Raw genomic sequence first — 21,879 nt, 5'->3', positions numbered from 1 at the left:
ACTCTCGTCTTGCTGTCTCACAGATTTCCCTTGTACATTTGAAGTAAGTGATTGTGGCTGGAAAAACTATCCTGGAGGTTATTTCAATGGCGTTGCTCTGGCAAGGAAGTGGTATTGGAATGACATCTATGGCATGCATGGCGCCGTTTCTGATCATACATATGGCTACAGAGGGGGTGAGAGTTACTCTACTTTTTTGTATAATTAATAACAGTTTAACTAAAGACTTCACTAAAAAAACGAGATCTGACGTAAATTATTGTTCCTTCCTTTGCATCTGTTTTTTTTTTTTAAATGAGATTGATATTCTTCGCGTCATTGCCTGCAAAGAGATAAAAGTTTGATCAATATCGATGTCGAATAGACTCTTAAGACTCTAGTAATATCAACAGTTGTCCCTTTGTTTGCTAATAAGCTTGTTATCGTTCGAGGTCAGCGGTCTTGTCAGTTAGAATAAGTCTTGGATAAAAAAGCACATGGTTTTGTTCTTTGCTTAGTTTTCTCTTCGACCGCCATTGTTCTATTCGTTCATTGTTCAATGTAGATCTCTTCGGTTCTAAGCGATACAGTTGATTCAAGTTATCCCTGCCTACTCTCTTTGATTACGACTCGTGTCTTTGCGACATTATTTACGTTGCCCGTTGCATTAACGTGAAGTTTCGCTTTCATGGCATATTACGCAATTATAACTAAAATCAACTTACATGTACTTACCTACTTACCTACTTACTCACTTAGTTACCTAGTTACTTGCTTACTTACTTACTTACTTACTTACTTACTTACGTGCTTACTTACTTACCTACTTACTTACTTACTTACTTACCTACCTACTTACTTACTTACTTACTTACTTACGTACCTACCTACCTACTTGCTTACTTACTTACTATCTTACCTACCTACTTTTTTACTTACTTAGTCACTTACGTACTTACTTACCTACCTACTTACTAATAACCATAGTAAAGAAACAGCACTAATAACCATAGTACAGAAACAGCACTTTTGAAAGTTACCAACGACATTATGATGGAAATTAATTCTCAGCATGCTGTTCTACTTGTGTTACTTGACTTAAGCGCTGCCTTTGACACTGTTGATCGTAGTGTTTTGTTGCGTAGACTTCAAACTTCATTTGGAATTTCTGGAGCACCATTAGATTGGTTTAAGTCGTACTTGTCAGCAAGAAGTCAACGTGTTTCCATTCCCGGCGCCCTCTCTGACAGTCTTCCTCTTGACTGGGGCGTTCCACAAGGGTCCTGTCTTGGTCCCTTGTTGTATGTCATTTACTCTTCAAAGCTATTTAACATCATTGAACGCCCACTCCAAATTCTCACTGTTATGCGGATGATTCACAAATATATTTCTCCTTCAAGCCCGATGACTTGTCAAGTCAACAAGATGCTATAACTGCCATGCAAAATTGCATTGACGACATTCGCTCATGGATAGAACACGACAAACTCCTTCTCAATGATGAAAAGACGCAATTTCTCGTCATCGACACCCGGCAACAGTTATCTAAAGTTAATATTTCTTCGATCACTGTGGGAAACCCTGCTATAATGAAATCGTTAGTTGTTAGGAACCTTGGCTCGTACATTGATGACAAGCTGACAATGAACTCCCACATCAACAAAGTCTGTAATGCATCATTTTACTATCTGCACAACATTAGGCGGATAAGAATACACCTATTGCGTGACTCCTAAGAGACTTTGATTCACGTGTTTGTCTCCAGCTGATTAGATTACTGTAACAGTTTACTCTATAGATTGCCACAGGTACAAATCGATAAGATACAAAGAGTTCAAAATGCCGCTGCAAGGCCTATTTTTAAGCAACCTAAGTTTTGCCATATAACACCAGTCTTATCTCAGCCTCACTGGCTTCCCATCAAGTATCGCATTGAGTTTAAGATTTTACTTATGACTTTTAAAGCTATTCACGGCATGGCGCCAGATTATATTTGCAAATTGATCAGCCGAAGGAAATCAACAGGATATTCCCTCAGATCCAGCAAAAACGTTATGCTTGAGTTTCCAAGCGGCAAGATACTCCCAACACTTGGTGGTAGAGCATTCTGTTATGCGGCCCCAAAGCTCTGGAACAACCTACCTAATGAAATATCCAGCCTTGACTCTCTGTCAAATTTTAAATGCCATGTGAAAACATATCTTTTTAAACAAGCTTTTAATTTGTAGTAGAGTATTTGTTTCGTTTATTTTATTATTTATTATCATTTTATTTCATTTTTAAATGTTTCTACCTGCTTTTAAATTTTATTCATCTTTAGTCTTTCTTTTTAATTTATTGTAAAGCGCATTTGATCATGTGATCAGTTGCGCTATATAAGTTTAAATTATTATTATTATTATTATTATTATTATTATTATTATTATTATTATTATTATTATTATTATTATCATTATTGTTCATTAAAAAGCGGCAAACTGCATTCATCCGTGACTGGAGAGACTCTGCTTCCTATAGGCTTTTGAGGAACAAAGCCCAGTGGGAAATAAGGTCGGCAAAATACGATTATTACCATCGTAAAGTAAGTGACCTTGAGCATAAGGATTCGAAAAAATGGTGGAAACAAATTAAGTTATTAACTGGCCAGGATATAAAACGGGAATGGTACCATCAATTCCTATGCGAAAACTGTCCTGATATTAAGTCTCTAGCTAATATGGTAAATGACCACTTTATTAGTTTGACATCGGACTTTGTTCCCTTTACCCCCTCTGGAGTAACCAATCAACAGGTCCCCCCCCCCCCCTGCGACCTCCTAGTGACTGTCAGGGAGGTGCATGACTCTTTATCAAGCCTAAATGTCGGGAAAGCAATTGGCCCTAATATGATACCGAACAGGGTCTTAAAGGATTTCGCACCTGAACTCGTCCCGCTTATTATGGATATTTATAACTGCTCACTCAGGGAGGGCTATGTTCCTGATCTGCTGAAGTGATCCATAATCAACCCCCTTCCCCTTTTTTCCGCCTCAAGAAATTCAATCTGACTTGAGACCTATCTCTCTGACATGTACACTTGCCAAAGTCATAGAAGGGTTTGCGCGCAGCAGGCTCGTGGCGCAAATTGCGGAAAAACTTGATCCACGCCAGTACGCAAGGGAGGGGCACTCCACCACGCCGCCTTGATTTATATCCTACAGGCGATTCACGAGGCAACTGTTCTTGCCGATTACTCGAAGGGTTTTGACCTGATTGACCATTCAATTCTTCCGAAGGGAGTTGGCGTTTTTCGATATAGACCACTGTCTTAATTAACTAGATTAGGGCCATCCTGACTGGGAGATCGCAAGCTGTAAGGATTGGAAACTCCCTGTCTGATTGGAAGTCACCCAGGGGAGGTATCCCGCAAGGGACGAAACTGGGTGTGATTTTGTTTGCTGTAATGACCAACAATCTTTTGCTTGACTGGCATTTGAGGATTAAATTCGTAGATGATACCACGGCATTAGAAATCCTGCCAAGGAACGGTATTAGCTTACTAAATATAGCTGTCAATGATATTCACAGGTTTTCTATCGAACATAATATGAAACTAAATCCGAAAAAGTGTAAGGAAATGTAAATTAACTTCATGCCAAATGATAATTTTACTACAAGACCAATTGTCCTAGGTAACAACACAGTTGAATGTGTAACAACTTATAAATTACTCGGTATTATTATCAGTAATGATTTAAAGTGGAACGAGCATATTAATTGCACATCGAAAAAAGCTTCGAAACGCCTGTATTCCCTGAGGATTCTTAAAAAAGTGCGTGTTAATAAAGAGGGAATTCTCAAAGTTTACTTAACAACAATAAGACCTATACTAGAATATGGCGTACAAATCAGGCAAGATATTCCTGAATTTCTTTCAAATAAGCTGGAGTCAACTCAAAAAAGGGCACTACATATTATCTATCCATGCCATAGTTACTTAGATGCCCTTAATACTACCAACCTTAGCAGCTTGAAAGAAAGACGAACTCAGCTCTGCTGTAAATATATTCAGAAGATGTCTCAAAAGGACCACCCCATCAACTTCCTCAAGCCGAGAACAGCAATTAGTGGTCATAGTTACAACTTGCGGGCAAGCGACAACAATAAAAATATTGTTTACGCTGATAGGAGTTATTGCCGGACCCACCTTTCAGGTTCCTTTATTTCATTCGCTAGTAAATATGTGATTTTGTAAATAGTTATTTAAGATATATTTTATTGACTTAGCAGTGTGAATTATTTGTTAATTCTTAATTTATATTCCTTTAATTCAGTAAATTCTGCAATGCGGCAAATAAACGGTATATTTATTTATTTTATTTTTACTTACCAACTTACTTACTTACTTACTTACCTACTTCCTTACTTACTTACCTACTAACCTACCTACCTACCTACCTACTTCCTTGCTTACCTACCTACTTACATACTTACTTACCTACTTACCTACATACCAGCTAGTGAGTAGTGTTTTTTGTTTGCTCCGATTAGCTAGCTCTGATCGAGGTGAATATCATGTGATAGGGAGACTTGAATGAAACTTTGCCTCCCAAAAGAGAAAAAGTCCTTGAAAACGAAATTCTAACCCTACTTGTTTAATGTCGGTTCTCGTGGGAGACTGAAGGTATTCAGTTGCTGTACCGATAATGTGGCTTTCTGAGCTTCTACTGCGTCATGTCCAGTAAGCGTTAAACTAACATTTCAGAATTTTAATGTTCTTTTTGAATTCCCGATTGACCAAGCATCGTGTTCAAAATTCAATTTCTAGCAGTAAGTTGATGCATCCGAAATATTTCATTAAAACTTAACCGTTTAGTCGTATTCTTTAAATGTCTAATTGCTTTTTTTGTGCTAGGGAATTTCGGTGTTGAATAATAATTTTTCCCTTACACTATTCTCGGTCGTATGCATAGTATTGCTTTTGGAGTTTAGAAAGCCTTTTTCGACATTTCGTCCAAAGATAAATATAAAACTATAATTTAAACTAAAGCTCAATTCTCTGTGCTCTAATGATTTTTTTTCTGTTCCCTGATCTGCCTTTTTTTAGCTAACTTTATGTCGCTTGGCTTTTACCGTTACCGTAGAGGATATGGCGCCTTTAAAAGCCCTCCGGTGTTGCAAGATCATGGCTACTGTTACTTAACTTTTTACTATATGCTGGATCATATTGGCCATGCATCGCTCACAGTTTTTACTGAGGATAACATTGGAAAAAAATTAAGTACATTATGGAACGCAGAAGCCTCAACGAACAATTGGAAAAAAAAAGTGCTGGAACTTCCAACATTGTCCAACTATTCCGTGGTTTTTCTGGGGTTCTTTGAATATTGGGGTCACTACGTGGCCATAGACGACATCACTTTCAGGCGTTGCAACCCTTGTAAGTTCCATTGTTTTTTGTTTTTTTAATTTAATTTTCTTATACACTATTCTAAACTAAAATAAATATAACTGTTAGTGTTTCTAGTTTTCCTTAAATGCATTTTGGCAAAGTTAAGAGTCTGAAACGATCGCTAATCGATTACGATATGTGACACTTCAATATGCAAGAAGTCAAGGTATTTAAGGGAGTGGTCATTAATTATTGTAGGAGGGGGAGGGCCAGTAAATTTGGCAGGAGGGCTAAGATTTTATGGCGTTCGATTTGAGGAGGGCCAAAACTATTTTGAACCATACGTAGTGGAGCATCACAAATTTTCTGACGCCTGTTTCAACAGTGAAACTTGAAAGGAAGTTCAACACAGCACAACAATCAGGCCAAAGAATTACCTTCACTTGCTTTGCAAAATAACACTAACTTTAATTAGAAAGATTGAGTATCGTTTAATTTTTCTTTACAGCAAACTCTACCATACACACAATTACCGAAAGCACTATCAGTGGAAGTTTTGATCGCGGAATCGTTTATAATGCTACTCAAACCGAAAGCCACATATTCAGACTGGAACGTTCAAGAATTACAAACAATGGCCTGAAATCCTTCATTGACGGGAGTTCTCCAGGAGCTGTTTATTTGAATGCTGCGAATCAAGTGTTTCAAATATTTAACAATTACTTTGCTGGGAACAAAAATGAAACTGTCCATTCTAGATTGGAGAATGACGTACTTGTACCCCTTCTGCCAAAGAGTCAATTTCATGCCAACACAGTTGAATTTAACAGAGGCAGATCTCTGTTCTTGGAAGGAATGTCTGGACCATTTTTGAACGTTAAAGTTACAAACAACTACTTTTCTGTGAACGTGGCAACCAACCAGGACACGATCGAGCACAGCATTTTCAAGATCTCAAATGTGACAGCACATGTTGAAGGAAACTTCTTTTACAATAACAGCGGGAAGTATGTATTGGAATACGACTACTCTCCTGCGAATGTTACTGGTCTTACTTTCGCAAACAACACTCTGTACAGGAATGTTGGCTTAGGAGTAAATTTTGGCGTGACTATTCTTTGCAACGCGGCAGCAAATATGCATAACAACATTTTAGAGAATCCCAGAAACCGCTATCAAATAAGTACATCACTAAAAGGTATACCGACTGTGGTAAATGCAACATCCAACTGGTGGGGAGCTGGCATTCTTAAACTCATTGTACCCCTCATTTTTGACAAGACTAAAGATTATAGGCTGTCGGTAAAAGTCACATATGAACCATTTGTTGAACTGCAGCCTCAGGTCGTAACTTCTGGTAAGTTGTTTTAAGGAGTGCCTCAGAAATCAGTCAAAGAAGTAATGCTAAGCAAAAAAAGGCAGAACCGCAAAAAGCCATTTGGTAATTTGTGGCAGCTTTGCAAACGTCCAATTACATGCACTATTGTTGGTGTCGCTTACAAAAATGATTTTCAGAAAAAGCACAGGTAAAAACATTCTTTGCCTTAACGAGCAAGCCAGGAAGTTCGGTCTAGGGTCATTTGACCTATTAAACGCCTCGCCAAAAACAACGGCAAAACAGAAAATTATTCTTTATCAACCCAGCAGCAGCTAGATCTACAACTACCCCTGTTGCTTGACTGAGATGGGGAAATCGAGCTGAATGGTATAAGATTTAAGCACTCTTAAAGTAATGAATTTTATACTAAGATACGGTGTGACACGAAATTTTTGTTGTAGTTTTGTCTTGCTGATCGAAAATAACGCTCTCGTAGAAACTTATGTTTGCGGGAACTAATATTTTCCATCGTGAAAATCTGGTAGTTAACATTCCTGTGCGTAAAATAATATGGAAGTAGGATACTTTAAAAGTATGATCTATCAAATATTAAAATTTTTCAAGAGAATAACTTATTTCATCCGGAGATGACGCAAGGACCTTCATGTTCCTTGAAAGATACAAAAAATACAAGTTTATTAACATTTAACTCTTTGAAACAAAAGAAATTAAGGTGTTTCGATACCGTTTTTCAAAGGCCATACCGATATTTTTCAATCGCCTTAAAAGTGGTTTCTTCCTTGTCCGATCGCTATAAAATTTTCACCAGTAATTGGCTATGGATTGAAATTTGTGAAAATGTAGTTTTAAGTAAAATCGATATTACTATGACAACAATAAACAAAAAACTTTGAAATTGATCAAAGCCGAATTTTGTGTGATCTAGACCAGCTACTGAAAATCGAACACTAGGAACTTGAAGTTTGGTGTTTGGCAAACAATCTCCGTACGAGGTAAAAAATTCTGTATGTTTGAATTCGACTAAAACGAAATATATTTCAAACTTTAAATTTTCAATAGCCGTGATAGATGATTTAATAAAAACGTTATAAATGACTCAAATTATTCTTAAGTAGCGTCAGAATGCTGCTTATTATCATATTTTGATGCTAGGAAATTTTAATTAATTTCTTTTGTTTCAAAGAGTTAAATGTTAAATATCTTAGCCTTAGGTGAGGGTCTAAAAGGGGTTGTGGCTTTTACGATTATCGGCTAAAGTCTTGGCCCTTTCACGACTATTGGTTAATTTTCTTTCAGTTATGGTTAACAAAAAAGTTGATAATTAAGGTGTTTCGATATAGTTTTTCAGGGACCATACCGATATTTTTCAATCTTTCAAAAGTGATTTTATCCTTGTCTGATCGCTGTAAAATTTTCACCAGTAATTGGCTATGGATTGAAATTTGTAAAAATGTAGTTTTAAGTAAAATCGATAATACTATGACAACAATAAACAAAAAACTTTAAAAATGGTTAAACGCCTACTTTTGCGCGATCTAGACCTGTTACTGAAAATCCTTCGCTAGGAACTTAAAGTTTGGTGTTTAGCAAATAACCTCCGTAAGAAGTAAAAAATTCGGTATGTTTGAATTCGACTAAAACGAAAATATATTTCAAACTTTAAATTTTCAATAGCCGTGGTAGATTAGAAAAACGTTATAAATGACTCAAATTATTCTTAAGTAGCGTCAGAATGCTGGTTAATATCATATTTCGATGCTTCCCTTAAATTTCAGCGTCATGCCCGCCTGGCTGGATTAAAAAAGATGAGCTGTGCTTCTTGTACAGTGGAGGTTCCTTCAGTTTCCAAGAAGCTGTAGCGCACTGTGAGGTGGGTGAATCGATTCGGTGGACAAACGGGTATATTTATTTTTACTGTTAGCAACCGATACAAAGTGCACTTTAAAACAGTCTCTGTTATCTGAAAGTGGCTTGTAAACAATACTTTGACGCTGTGTCGAAACTTGACACTGGAAAATGGGCAAATAACGTTAAACAGCAAATCCCATTCAGACCTAGACCTTTTTACACATGATACGAGTCAACATATTTCAAATTTATTTACAAGAACGTGTCCGATGTTTAATTATTACAACTGGTTTTCTGGACATTCTAGCATAAGTACATACAACTTACGTAGATCGTAAATTGTTTAAGCGTAAGAGCCAAGTCATAAGCAGACGTAGGTAATCCATAAGCCGATAATCGATAATAATCGATAGTAATCGATATCAATCATTCCGATATCAGTCGATAGAAATCGATAAAGAAAAGAAGTTGTGACTTCGATTTTAAAAACATCGATTTCCGATAGAACTCGATAATGATTTTTTATCGATTCTTATCGATTACTATCGATTCCAAGCAACGGTTATCAATTATTTTGTTAATCGGTAAATTATTTTTTCTGTGACTTCGATATCTACCGATTTCCGATATTGGTGGATTAAATCGATTAATATCGATGATATTGATTGATTTCCGACACCGATTTTTATGCATTAACTGAATCTGGTATAAGTAGGTGGAATTTGATCTCCCGGGTGAACAAGAGTATTGTTGATAGGGACTGACGTTTTGACAACCTGTGCGATAGCCATCGTCAGAGCCAAAAACTGTGATGAAGACTCTGATTGTGACTGCCGTACTGGTAAGCAAAATCGTTACGGCGACCTCTACTAATTAAGGCGACTGAAAGTAAAAAAGGTCAAAAGATGAAGCAGTGCGCATGCTTGGAAAGCACCTTTCGCTGCCGCGCCAAATTTTACACGTACAACGTAAAGACCTTTCTTGTGGCGTAGTCACTACTACGTGAGTATAAAAGTCGACTTTTTTCCTACTTTTTTTTTTTTTTTTTTTCAATGAATGGTTTTAAAACCTATCATAGATTGTTTTCAACTTTATCAAGATTCTGCTTTTCCATTAATTAAGTCCTCCTGCGTTTTCTCAGCTTAATTTTTTTTATTATTGACCGAGGTCAAATGCTGTGTTCAAGACGTATGGCAAATTTAGAATTTGAGGCTTGCACGGATCATGCAGCAGCAAAAACTCCTCAAAAACTCCCTTGATTATTCCTTGATCATAAGAGAGGAAAATAACATCTCTTGCTCACTGAAATAAAGGAGTTCGTTACGACTTCATAACAGCGACAGCTAGTGAGCGAAAAACGAAGCAGCCACTGTTTGGACGCCACTTGCTTAAAGTTGAAATTTGGCGGGCTACGGTGATGTGCTTTCCTGAAGATTCGTCATCCACGACCCTCGTAGTAGAGGTCACCTAAAATCAGTAATAACAACAAATTAACAGTCCTATTTGGACCATCATTCCACCTGGTTATGACGAACCATCAATCTTGCCCATGATTATATACCATGCTTTTGATGTTATTATAAAATGTCACCCAACTTTCTACAGAGATCAGGTGGAAGTATTATATCTATGTATATTGATGAGGACGTAAGACTAGTCAAGGAATTGAGGCGGAAAGAATCCTTAGTAATACCAACGGTTGTCCCTTCCTTGTGGACTATGAAAAGAAGGATTTTAAGAAAGGTAGGAGATACAACTTTCTTACCAAAGCAACAGTAGGCTGGTTTCCACGTCATTTAATGTTTTTGTTTTTCAGGCATTTTTAGCCTTCAACTTGATCGCCAATGTGGTAAATAAGACATAGCCTGTTATTTTTATTTTTTTTATTATTATTTTTTTAACCAGTTAATAACAGTTAAACCTTGAAAAAGAATTACAAAGTAAAACGCTCCCATGGCCACAGGTGCAACTGTCAAGGCTGTTGACATGTCCTTCGCTCTAGGCAAATTTTCAGGGGAAATATCAAAAAAGGCATAAATATTCACGGTTAACCGATTCAATTCGTTGCGTTTTAAGTCAACAACATCGATACCGTAGGACTTAACCTTCGAACGTACAGCACCTGAGGTTTTCTGTGGCTGTTTGTTTATCTCTCGCGCGCATTTTGAGACAAGTTTAGTAATGGTCAGTTACTATGGTTACGAGATATGACGTCATAAGTAGCAGTTTATTAAGCCCTTTGTTATTGAAAAAGCACGTTTTTTCAACTTCTTTCAGGAATAAAAGTAAAGCTTGTGTATAAAATGATGCAAATTAGTTATTTATGTGTTATTTTACACGTTAAGCGCAAAAATATATTAATTCTCACTCTTTTGACCTGATTTCCAATTCTTGATAAAATCCTAGTTGGTGGCCAAGATGGCGACCATGTTTGGTGACATCACAGGCCTTCAGCAGCGCCACCACCCATAAAATATACCCTTATCTTGTAGAGAAGATCAAAGGCTTATTTCACTGAAGGCAAAATCGTTTCGAAATATTGCAATATATCAAAAACTCAGGGGGGTCCATCAAATCCCCCCCCCGTACCACGGTGGGGGTATGACTTTGTGTACGTCCGAGGGTTAAGTAGAGGCTGAGCTCTCTTAGAACGCGCACGTCTTCCCTGGCAAGGAAAACTTGTATGATGGAAGCACCCACCACCGTTTTTCCTTTTTTTCTTCTTCTTTTTTCTTGAATTCTGACATCCTATATATCCTTTTTCACTCGATCTTCCACCCTACCTTCAACTAACTAACATCGCCAGGTATTGGAAACGTAAATAGCTAAAAGTAGATACGTTCGGGCTTGCTATCCATTGGAGTTCTTAATACACTTTCTATTGCCCTCCAAAGTGGCTGTAAACAAACTTACTAAAAGGTTGAACATATTAAGCGCAAGAAAAACAAATGAAAGGTTGACAATTGAAAGTCAACGATAGAACGTAGGTTGAACCTACGGTCAGCTTCAATCCCAAACATGCTTTCTTCAAGGGATGACATTCTATTTTGATATAAAATTAACGACACTTGCGTTAACAAACCCATTAAAAAGATAATAACTGCACGAAAGCCTGTCCAACACCAATGTGATGGAAGGCAGATGAACACTGGACTACAAACCTAATCTTAGCAGTGAGACTCTAGGCACGATTGAAACCTCAAACGCAAACAAACAATCAACGAAATTCCGAAAGACATGAATTTTCAGAACAGTTTTATGGTGGTAAAGGTGTCGTCAAGGTAACGTTTCCGGATCTTAGGTGCGATCGGCGTAGATGATTGACAAAATCCATATAGAGGGTTCGTATGACTGCGAAGACTGGGTTTTCTATAGCTGAGCCATCCTGTTATTCATAAATTGCTCTATTATAGTTAAGGTACAGTGTAAGTGGACATAACTTAAGGAGTCTACAATCAGTGTAGTTTCAGGAGGTTTTGACGCGTGAATTTTGCACCCTTTTAGTATTTCCTGTCTCACTTGTTAAGAAAGAAAAACGGATAGCTTTTTACACCATTAGGGAAAATTTTCAATGCATTGCTTATCTGAAAGGAGCGTAATCGACATCATGCAGGAAGCGCACCATTTACACACATGACAAATGTGGCTTAATTAAATGTGATATTAAATGTAAATTAGGAGATTACGAGCCAACAATAAGCCATATTTATTGTAGTTTGACCGTACTTGCAATTTCCTATCTTAGGGTGTATCTCAACGAGGGAATGAGGTTTGCTCTATTGTGGACAGTTTTGGAAATATAACAGATTCCGAATGTGATCGACCCCTTCCATTTGTCTGTGTTAGGCGTCCAGGTATGGTAGGCATATGATAACAGAAAGGGGTGAGGTCAGGTAGAAACCCTGACTTTTAGAAACCGGCATGTAACACTAGAGATATTTGGAATCACGTTTACGGCAAACGGCAAACATTAGATTCAAGTTGAAAAATTCTTGAATAGAAATGGGCAGATAAAAGCTGTTCAAAATAATTCTTATGGATGAAGCTGACGTAAATGTGCTAATAAAAACTGGAAGTTAGTAAGTTTAATTTCTTTCGTATTATAAGAATACTTGGTTCCTTAAGTCGCTCTAAGTTTTTTCATTTAATCTCTCTTTGAACTCCAATTGTACAGCCTCGACTTTTTTAGTTAGGAAAGACAGGTATCAACAGGCAAAGAGATCTATGTCTTTCTTTTTAGTGCGTACAATGGCATGAAATATCTTGACTCCCGTTTAATTATTATCATTATTATTATTATTATTATCATTATTATTATAAATCAAAACTTTTATTGATAACAAAGCTAACTATAAAATCCTATTTACAATTAATTTCAGTTTAAAAAAATATTTAGTGAAAGCACTATTTACATTATTCCTTTCGATTAAAAAAAAGACACTTAATTTCGATTGAAAAAAATTATTCCATTAAAAATATAACACATATTCGAAAAAAAAATTCAATTAAAAATTATTATTATTATTATTATTATTATTATTATTGTTGTTGTTATTATTATCAGTTGTCCATTGTCCAAATGGCTGTTTTCATCATGGAGAATGCGTGGGTGCGATATGTTTCTGTTATCCGGGATGGACTGGAGAAGACTGCTCTAAATTCCACTGCCATGATCTGCAGAACTGTTCCGGTAACGGCGAATGTATGGGTCCTAATGTGTGCAAGTGTTATCCGGGATATCTGGTAGGTCTGCTTCTTTTTGCAATTCGAAGGGGACTGACGGCAAATTGTTAATGCTGGAAATATCTATAAGTCGTAATGTAGATTTAAGCAAGTCTAAAAGCCGCGTTTATGTAGAGTACGAACTCCAGTTAAATGACCTTCGAAATAAGCACCTCTGACACAGAAAATTCAAACTTGAGCCAGTGATCAAATAAACGTAGATCAACTGGTCAGTGTATAACTCAAACAAGGCGTGACCTCGATGGCTATGGTACTTGAGCTAGCGATACGGCCATCAGGGAATACCCTATTTTTACAGCTGCGTACTAACTTTGATACGACGACAGCTTCGCAATATGGGCGCCATGTTTGAGTAAGTGTAGAATTTTGGTATTGCTTAGACGGACAGACCGACGTACGTACACCGTACGGGCACATGATGACAAAAAAAATATTGGAAAGAAAGATACCATCTTCTCTAATCCGTGGTGCTCTGCTAACGGCGTCTACCCGCAGAGCTCAGCTAAAAATTACTATCTCTATTCGGTACCTCTGTGGATCGGAGTGAGTCTCTTCCAAGTACAGATAAATAAAGCTATTGTAACGTTGTATTCGTTTTAGTACATTTTTTGAGGACCTCCTTTATTTGACTGTTGGAGAAAACTGTGAATCCCGGTTCTTTTGTTGTTTCAATAATGGCGAGATCAGAAAGAATGGCACATTTTCACCATAAGCCTTTATATTGTATGATGGCCTGAGATTCATATCGAAAAGAATAGAGATAAACGATTAATCAAATACATAGGAATCTAAGTGTGCGTAATTGAATTAGGCTGCTAGGAAAAAATGTTGAAAGTTGTGTAAAAACGAAACGCAACACCATAGTCTTTAGAAGAGAGACGAGCAAAGTCACAGAATGCTGCGTCCAAGTTGCATCGCATAAAGTAATAAAACTCGATTTGTTGCTAAATAAGTGTGTTGTTTTAAAATGTGCATGTTCTTTTCTGTTGAAGGCTAGTTCTCGAAATTCTGCAAACTTCTTTTAATCTTTGCATATTTCTTGCTACTTCTAACGCTGCCTCAAGTTAAAGTAAGCTATTATTACTAACCACAAGAAAAGACATCGATCAATTCAACAACCTTAACTTGTTCCCAGGGTCTCTCGTATTCACGTCTCTTTCAGGGGATGAAACGAACGGTGGGGCCAAACCACCCCCCAAAGGCCTTATTAAGGCTTAATTTACGTATCTTTTACATTTTGTTTCATTTCTCGACCAAACTTGCCAGATAGACTACGATTGTTGACCAAATGATATTAAGTTTTTGTTTGACGCAAAATGTCAAATTGTGAGGTCACAAAGGCTGACGTCACTAATATGGGTTAAATGCAGTTTATAATTTCAAAGTCAAGCTTATATCATTTGAAAGAGCTTTGGAAGGGGAATAAAACAGCGAAAACCGTTTCTGGCTACGACACGTAAAACTCGAGTTATGGGACTTCAAAGAAATTTCATTTCACCCCTCGGAACAATACTTTTCATTAAGAAACGATCCTTCTGATATTTTTTTTCACAGTTTTTTCCCAAAACAAGCTGATTTTCAGGTGACACAAACCTTTTATAGTTGGCTAAAATTCATATCACTTAAGATTTTTATTTTTTGACTCAAAAACACTTATTTAAGCAAACCAAAAAATTGATCACGTGACATTTTATGACGTCACAAAACTGTTTTCTAGGTTTTTGCGCAGTTAGCAATTTATTTTCTATTTTTTTCTTTTCCTTTTGGCTTTCGAAAGCAAAGATGTGTTATGTGTAACTTACATAGCAAGAGCGACACGACAATAAAACTCTTTAATTTAGACTTATTTTACAAGGGAGTGCCCCGTTTTTGTGCTCCGACTTATCCAAATTCAAAATGTCATATCTCAGCTTATATTTGAGATATTGAAAATTTTTTTTCAGCTTTCAACTTCCCTTGAATAGTTCTTCACAAAATAATATAAAAAATTGGGAGACTCAAAAGTTTAAAGTTTACGTATGAATGACGTCAGCAAATGTTACGTCATAATTTGACATTTGTTGTCATCCTATGAAACATTTTAATTTGCCTGATGTGTAGTATTTTCAGGCCAAGTTTGGTCGGGAAAGAGTCAATGCAAGCGAGGTTATTTTAAATTAATCGAAACTGTCACGTTTGGATAAGCCCTTTGGGGGGTGGTTTGGCCCCACCGTGTATATAGCTAGCTAGAGATGGGGGTAGAATCGAGACTGCTTATTCAAGAAAGTGTTCAATATTTCGAGACTGGTTTGTTTAATTTGGTGATATTAAGCCTGTTATATTTAGAATATGCTCTGCAATTACAGTCCCCCTTCAGAATATATACTTAGAGGACTAGTGTATCTGCAGAAACCATGTATCGCGAATTACATGTAGGTTGTAATGAGTCAAAACTGCTTACCAGAAGTGAAGATGTGTTTCTATGTTTCGTTAACACAAAAACAGCAACCTTTGAACCAATGCAAAAATAAAGAAATAAATAGACATAGAAATAGGGAAGCTGCTAAACTTTAAGTTTTTATTACTTCTGTTACATTATTACAGGGTTTTGGTTGTACGTATTCCTACTGCGGAAAGTACGAAAGCTGTACTGATTGCGTGACAGATCCATTTTGTGGGTGGTGTGACAGCCTACGTTCCTGCGTTGGGGGCTTTGCAGAAGGACCTCCAAAATTAAACTGTCCTGACTGGTTTTACTATCACTGCTACACTGTGGGAAACGAGAATCCATGTTCCAGCAACATATTTGTGAGTTCATTAACTATGTCAGGAAATATTGCTAAATCCGAGTTCATATTTTGTAAATACCAAAAGTACTAACTACTTCGTATATCTCAGTGGGTCATCACCTGTACAGGGGAAAAGGTGTTAAATAATAACTTTAAATGAAATTAAAGGACAAATAAGTCGTTTTTAACAGAAAAATAGAGTATAAGAACAGTCTACTTGACGTGCACTCTAACTGTTTTGGTCATTTTTTTTATACTTTAATTTTTACAGAGCGTGGACTGTACAAGAAAACAATGCAACTACCCAGATGGAAGAGCAACCAAAGAATCTTGTCAAAAGTGTAAAGATCTGGAAAAATGCTACAAAACTACTGTAAGAATTTGTTACGAATTGGTCAGGTTTTGAGTTTACCTGGTGTACAATATACTCCCTTCGTCCTATTCGAATTCAGCGTGGCAGGCAAAGATGGCAAAACGTAAAATGGCGTAGCGTCGGTGTTCATCATTTTCTTTGTAATTGCAGGCTGTAGATCTGACGTTTTCATGTCAAGGGTTCGTAGCCTTTAAGGCGTTAACTGTCTTTAGGTTGCGTCTACCACAGACATAATCATATTGCCAGCTTGACGCATTGTTTTTGAAGCTGTAGCTTCATATCTTATTCACTATCCTTAAGGCAATGTATGAGGAATCAGTGTATGAGTTTACGTGATTTCAATGTGCAGGGTAAAATAATGAGTCAAACCTGTGACACTTTTTTTTGGTCGAAACTTCCCGAAGCAAATATCCTCGGAGACCCAGGGGCAGTTAGAAGGCACGATGATATCTTTTTGGGCGACATACTTTTGGATTAACCCATTCTCACCCAGGAATTTTGCCGAAAAGTCGCGCCGTTTTCTGGCCACTGCTTGGATATAAAGGGCTAAATCTCACCAAAAAGCGGTTGACAGTTCGTGTACTTCGCGGCCTTCTGCATAATATCTGCTTCTTTAAGATCGATCATGTGCTGAAATCAAAATTTTGGGACTTGACTTTTACTTTTCTCTTTTCCCTCCATCCCCCTTTTTTTCGCCTTTTTTCCCTCGGCTTGATCTTTTTCTTTTGTTGGGCATTTACTAGGCTTCATTTAAGTGGGAAAGGTTTTTGGAAAAGCTTTTAGGATCGTAGGATAAGATGCAAGGAGGTGCGGGTAGGTAGTGGAACAAGAAATTTCATTGGAATTTTCGGACAACTTTACATGTTTTTTTGCTCTTTACTCCGGCCTCCTTGACTGAATCGTGCTCATTCTGGTATGGTTCGAAAGATCATTCCTCCCTTCAAAAGTTAGATGACCCTTAAAACTGACGAGGTCAAAAGCGATACAAGGGACGTGTATTCGCCCGAGCGTTTAAGGGGCGGTCAGGGGCGAATGGGTTAACTCATTGGTTAGAATAGCTGCCCAGGGACTTTTCCGTTCTCGTTGTGAACTTTCGCCCACGAAAATGCCGTCGTCCCAAGTACCTGCTCCCGTGCTTCCGAGGGTGGAAGCAAAGATGCTCGCTGGCAAACTGAAAGAAAAGTCCGTTACTTTGTGAAACACCTCCTCGCAGAAGTTGCACTAATACCCTCTCCATCTGCTTTCTTGCCTGTACCGATCGCACTGAACACTAGACGTTTTACGATCACAACTAATTACAGGTATTTCGTCTTGTGATTCACATATATCTGCCAAGCCAACTAGACATTAATACCTAGGAAAGTACTGTACTGCTGAGGTCGTCATTAAAAATTCCAAAATGATTGCTTTTCCTAAGTCATGACTGGACCTGGATCCGCTGTTTAATAACGTTTGGCGAAAACCAATAATAGGCCCTCTTCTGTGATAGGTCTTCTATCGTATAACAAGCGTACAATGGCATACCCAGTAATGGCCTGAATAACGGAGAGAATAGTCTAAACAACACCAACACTTACCGTCAACAGCGGTGAAGTCGTTGTAGCTCTGAATAAAAGTTTTCATTAAATTTACAGGGCGAAGGTCGATGCAGGGCATGGGATGAGACTCGCTGTCCAGGTGGAAAAGTTCAAGTGGACTACACAGATCCCCAGAGAGTTAACAATGTGCAGCTTGCTAAGAATGTTAAGATTGTGGAACCAAACTCAACCATTATTTATGCCTGCCCAGTGATCTTGAAAGGAGCAAAGAGGATCTCGCCCGTGTTTGTCACCCCAAAAGTCTTGAATGTTGGGGAGGGGGACATATTGTGCAGTCCTCAAGCGGGTGGGATCATGCACAAAATAGTCACAGGATACACGGATGGTATGCATTAACTTGCATTGCATTATTATCAGTCATTACTGAAGTGAGGCAGGTCATTATCTTGACCTGCCGCCAATAACATAAACCTAACATAAATCTGTTAGAATATGAAACCTGTAGCTACAGTAAAACGGTGCAAAGGTTTCCAATGTTCCCGGTTATGGATAAGCCAACTAGAGTTTATGGTAACTCAGCAACTTTAGTTGACAAGACATTTATAAATAATGCTGATAATAATGTAGCTAGTAGCAATATCTTCTACGACACAAAAGATCATTTTTCCCAAAAATGCATAATGACATCGCACTGTAAATCATTCTTCCCAAAATAGGAAATTTAAGGCCGAGACCAGAAGTCGAACTTTTCATAAGGCGAACCCAATTCTAATTTGAGCAGAAGATCATCTGTTAAGTTAGACGTCGAACTTAGGGCGCGTCCAACCAATCAAATGAATCAAACCAAAAACGCAATTTTAATAAGTATTCTCCTGAACGAGGCTGAATATACATTATCTTACAAGTTTTTAATTTATTAGTTAAGATCGTGGCATGTGAAGATCGACGTTTGTCCCGGAACCAACCTCCAGACCTTCTATCCGTCTGAAGCAAAAGGATAGAACGTGTTGGAAGATCCAAACTCATTCAGACGAACTTAACTGAGCCACGAGACGTCGAACTTTTTTTAGCTTAACTCACTAAGTTCGTCTTATGAAATGTTCGACGTTTGGCCTAGGCTTAAGATCCGTGACTACTCTGGTTTAAACGCATACGATTTCATTGACGATTTGCAGACTATTAAGTGGAATGATATTTGCAACCAGAATGATGTCAATCGATCTTTTCCTAGATCTTACAAATGCGTCTTAAGAAGTATATCTGATCGTATCAAAAATTCCTTGCTAAACAATGGCTGACCGCTGGTTTAAGAAAATCAATTAGAGTGGGTAATAACTGCTTCTATACCTCAGACTGGGACTGCTCTCAACCTAAAATAGAACATTATCTGGAAAAACTTATATATGCCAGACTTACTAAATTTGTGAGAAAAAAAGCATCATGAAATATCCTCTACGATCTGCAATATGGTTTTCGCAGTAAGCACATTACTCAGCATGCTATACTTGACATTGTAAACACTTACTCCAAAATATGGACGATGGAAAATTTTCGGGCGGTGCTTTCATCGATCTATCTAAAGAAGGCTTCTGACACTGTTAACCATGATATTTCATTAACTAAACTTAAAAATAACGGTATGAAGGGAGTAATCAACTCCTGGTTCAGATCATGCCTAAGCAACCGGAAACAAACTACGCAAGTCAGTAACGGCATGTCTAAGGCTGAGACGAACTTTTGTGGCGTGTCGCAAGGCTCATTGCTCGGACCTCTCTTATTCACACATGACCGCAATAATATCTACTAGACTCCTCTTCGCTAATTGCTTGTTATCTATTTGCTGGCAATAGAGCTACAATATCTGCAAATAATAATCTGTGAGACTCCAATCACTTGCTAATCTTGAGCTTGCCAACGTCAACGAATGGCAAAGGGCCATTTAACTCTGAACATTAAAAAAAACAACAACAAAAAGAAAAGAAAATGCCCGACATACCTAGGATTAGAATGCTTGATTCTGCGACTTACGCCTACGCAAACCTTGAAATGAAAGATTATGTTAAATATCTTGGTGTAATGTAATGATTAATTTAAATCTTTCATACGCCACTTGTACATCTCCCATAATGCGTCTTATTTGCCCCCCCCCCCCCCCCGCCCCCTTAAAAAAAAAAAATTGCGTAACCTTTGTTTTTCATTTCTCCTAGGTATTAAGCCGTCGCAAGAGAATTCGGAAACAATGCTTATGCAAAATTTTTGAAGGCAAAAAGGGGTATTATGGGAGATGTGCAAGTGGCGTATTTAAATATCACACGGAATCTATTAGTCATAAAATCAGCAAGTCAATAGGAACTATCGCTAAGATTCGACACTGTGCCCCGCGTCGTGTTTTACTTTCAGTATAAATTTCATAACTCGTTCCTTTTTTACCTTACGGCATCTGCGATTGGGGAAATTGTGCCAAGACGTTTCGAAGAAAGATTCATCTTAATTCCACTAAAAAGGGGCCTTAAGTCTAATGATTACCTTTGTTTGTTGAATCGACTTGGCTTTCCTTGCCCAGCCAATTTTTTCAGAGATTGTTCCTATCTATTGTATGATATCAGTAGAGAGACAGTACCCGTTAGCATACTCAATCAATTTACTAAAACAAAACAAGTCTGATCCATAACTACAGAAAAAGATCTATATATCTCTAACTAATCTCTTTATGTAACGTTCTCAAGGACCCATAAAATGTCTGCCTCTTTCAATAGAATCAGTCCTCACATTTGAAACTCAGTATTCCTTATTCAATTAAAACGGTCACAGGCAAGCGATCGCTCTTTTTGGAAACAGACAGAGATTTTACTGCTGAGTCTCTTGCCATCAGAAGACAATTACTTTGAAGTCCCCTTCTTATAAAGTTGTTTTATACATTACGTTAGTCTCTCTTCTTACTTTGTTTAATGTTGTGTTATTCAAATTGTATTGTAGCGTACTCGTTGTCGTTTAGTCCATGTACTAGAACCTTGTAATGTAAATAATTATGTCTTTCCTTCCCCCGCCTCGATTAGTTCCTAGGATAGTTGCGGGTGGGAAAATAATGTTACTTACTTTTTTATAATTGAGTTTCAATAAATTGAATTATTTTTTGTGAAGCTAATAAAAACAATTAAGGTTTATATTCTTTGTCAATTGATGTTTTTCATATCTTAAAAAAGGCCCTTTCAAGATAATGCTGGGCGCCCCTGCAGGATTAGATGACGTAATTAATTATGCAGACTTCAAGAAAGAGACATTGGTGGAGCCTCTAGATGACCCAGCAACCCTGGAAGACTCGCCAGACGAACAGGAAATAGAGGGTCTTCTTTCCGGCAACATTACAGTTAATGGCAGCCGCATTGCAATCCTGCAAGATGGTAAGAAAATAAGCTATTGCCTGTCTCTTTTCTCTGTTGAGCTTTGTTTTTTCCTTTCCGCAGGCTCACTGTTAGCTACTGTCATTTTGGTGAAGACTTAATTATTACTCTATAGGATTAAAGTTTTTCCTTGAAAAACCAGTAGTGTCATATATTGGTCTCAAAGCGACCGATGAAAATCCACATTGTATGTCTCACAGTGCAACTCAATATATCCCACTACATAATTCGGAAGTTGACTGAACCCCAAATAATCCTGACATACGAATGCCATTAATAGTCATAAATCGCTATATGAGTATCAGACCGGCTCCTTTAGTGACTGATTCATGCGTTGTTTGAATGGTCAATTTGATCATACACGTTCAGTTTTATTGTATATATCAGCCTTTTCCGTTTTTTACTACTTACTACTTTTTTAATCATGAAAAATTTTATTACTGCACATAGGTTTATACCAGCTGTTTTTCTGTTTGTTTTTTTTTTTAACTCAGCTGATCTATGTTTCGGAGTATAAATA

The 21,879-nt window shown here is 37.5% G+C and overlaps 1 protein-coding gene across 1 annotated transcript in view; it reads left to right on the top strand.

Annotated features, from left to right (window-relative positions):
- Positions 1–21,879, top strand: part of LOC140923147 (uncharacterized) — a 97,450-nt gene that overhangs the window by 22,986 nt on the left and 52,585 nt on the right. The window contains exons 7-17 of the mRNA XM_073373221.1: positions 24–176; positions 5,065–5,397; positions 5,858–6,706; positions 8,464–8,558; positions 10,142–10,279; positions 12,282–12,390; positions 13,101–13,279; positions 15,863–16,066; positions 16,319–16,420; positions 18,055–18,343; positions 21,162–21,359. Coding sequence (XP_073229322.1) covers positions 24–176; positions 5,065–5,397; positions 5,858–6,706; positions 8,464–8,558; positions 10,142–10,279; positions 12,282–12,390; positions 13,101–13,279; positions 15,863–16,066; positions 16,319–16,420; positions 18,055–18,343; positions 21,162–21,359 — 2,649 coding nt within the window. The remainder of the gene's footprint in view (positions 1–23; positions 177–5,064; positions 5,398–5,857; positions 6,707–8,463; positions 8,559–10,141; positions 10,280–12,281; positions 12,391–13,100; positions 13,280–15,862; positions 16,067–16,318; positions 16,421–18,054; positions 18,344–21,161; positions 21,360–21,879) is intronic.

The sequence above is a fragment of the Porites lutea genome, chromosome 13 (assembly GCF_958299795.1).
Source record: "Porites lutea chromosome 13, jaPorLute2.1, whole genome shotgun sequence".
NCBI classification, from domain to species: Eukaryota; Metazoa; Cnidaria; class Anthozoa; order Scleractinia; family Poritidae; genus Porites; species Porites lutea.
The sequence above is the reverse complement of the archived record's forward strand: the minus strand, read 5'-3'. Positions and strand labels throughout refer to the sequence as shown.